General features: G+C 48.5%; 1 protein-coding gene across 1 annotated transcript; it reads right to left on the bottom strand.

The window, feature by feature from the left end:
* Positions 1-7: 7 nt before the first annotated feature.
* Positions 8-259, bottom strand: LOC109132116 (putative NAC domain-containing protein 61; the record flags this gene model as incomplete). Its single annotated transcript, XM_019243227.1, has 1 exon — positions 8-259. A coding segment is annotated over one exon (252 nt), but the record flags the coding sequence as incomplete, so codon positions are not given.
* Between the last annotated feature and the right edge of the window lie 3 nt (positions 260-262).

Raw genomic sequence — 262 nt, 5'->3', positions numbered from 1 at the left:
CACTGGCTGTTTCATCAACAGCTTTATACTCATTCATCTTCCACTTTGTTTTTCTCCCAGTAGGTGCTTTTCCGGTATAGAATACCATCGTCTTCTTAACTCCGATCACTCGGTTATCAGGAGAGAACACGGGGCCTGGTGAACCAGTTGCTTTCCAGTATCCTGAACGAGTGGTCCTGCTTGGTCTTCCTCCTCTAGCTTCCCGCTCTTGTCTTGGCACGAAGAAAAGCCATTGTTCTGCATCTCCTCGACACCTCTCTCC

This window comes from Camelina sativa, unplaced genomic scaffold (genome assembly GCF_000633955.1).
Source record: "Camelina sativa cultivar DH55 unplaced genomic scaffold, Cs unpScaffold23167, whole genome shotgun sequence".
Taxonomy (NCBI): Eukaryota; Viridiplantae; Streptophyta; class Magnoliopsida; order Brassicales; family Brassicaceae; genus Camelina; species Camelina sativa.
The sequence above is the reverse complement of the archived record's forward strand: the minus strand, read 5'-3'. Positions and strand labels throughout refer to the sequence as shown.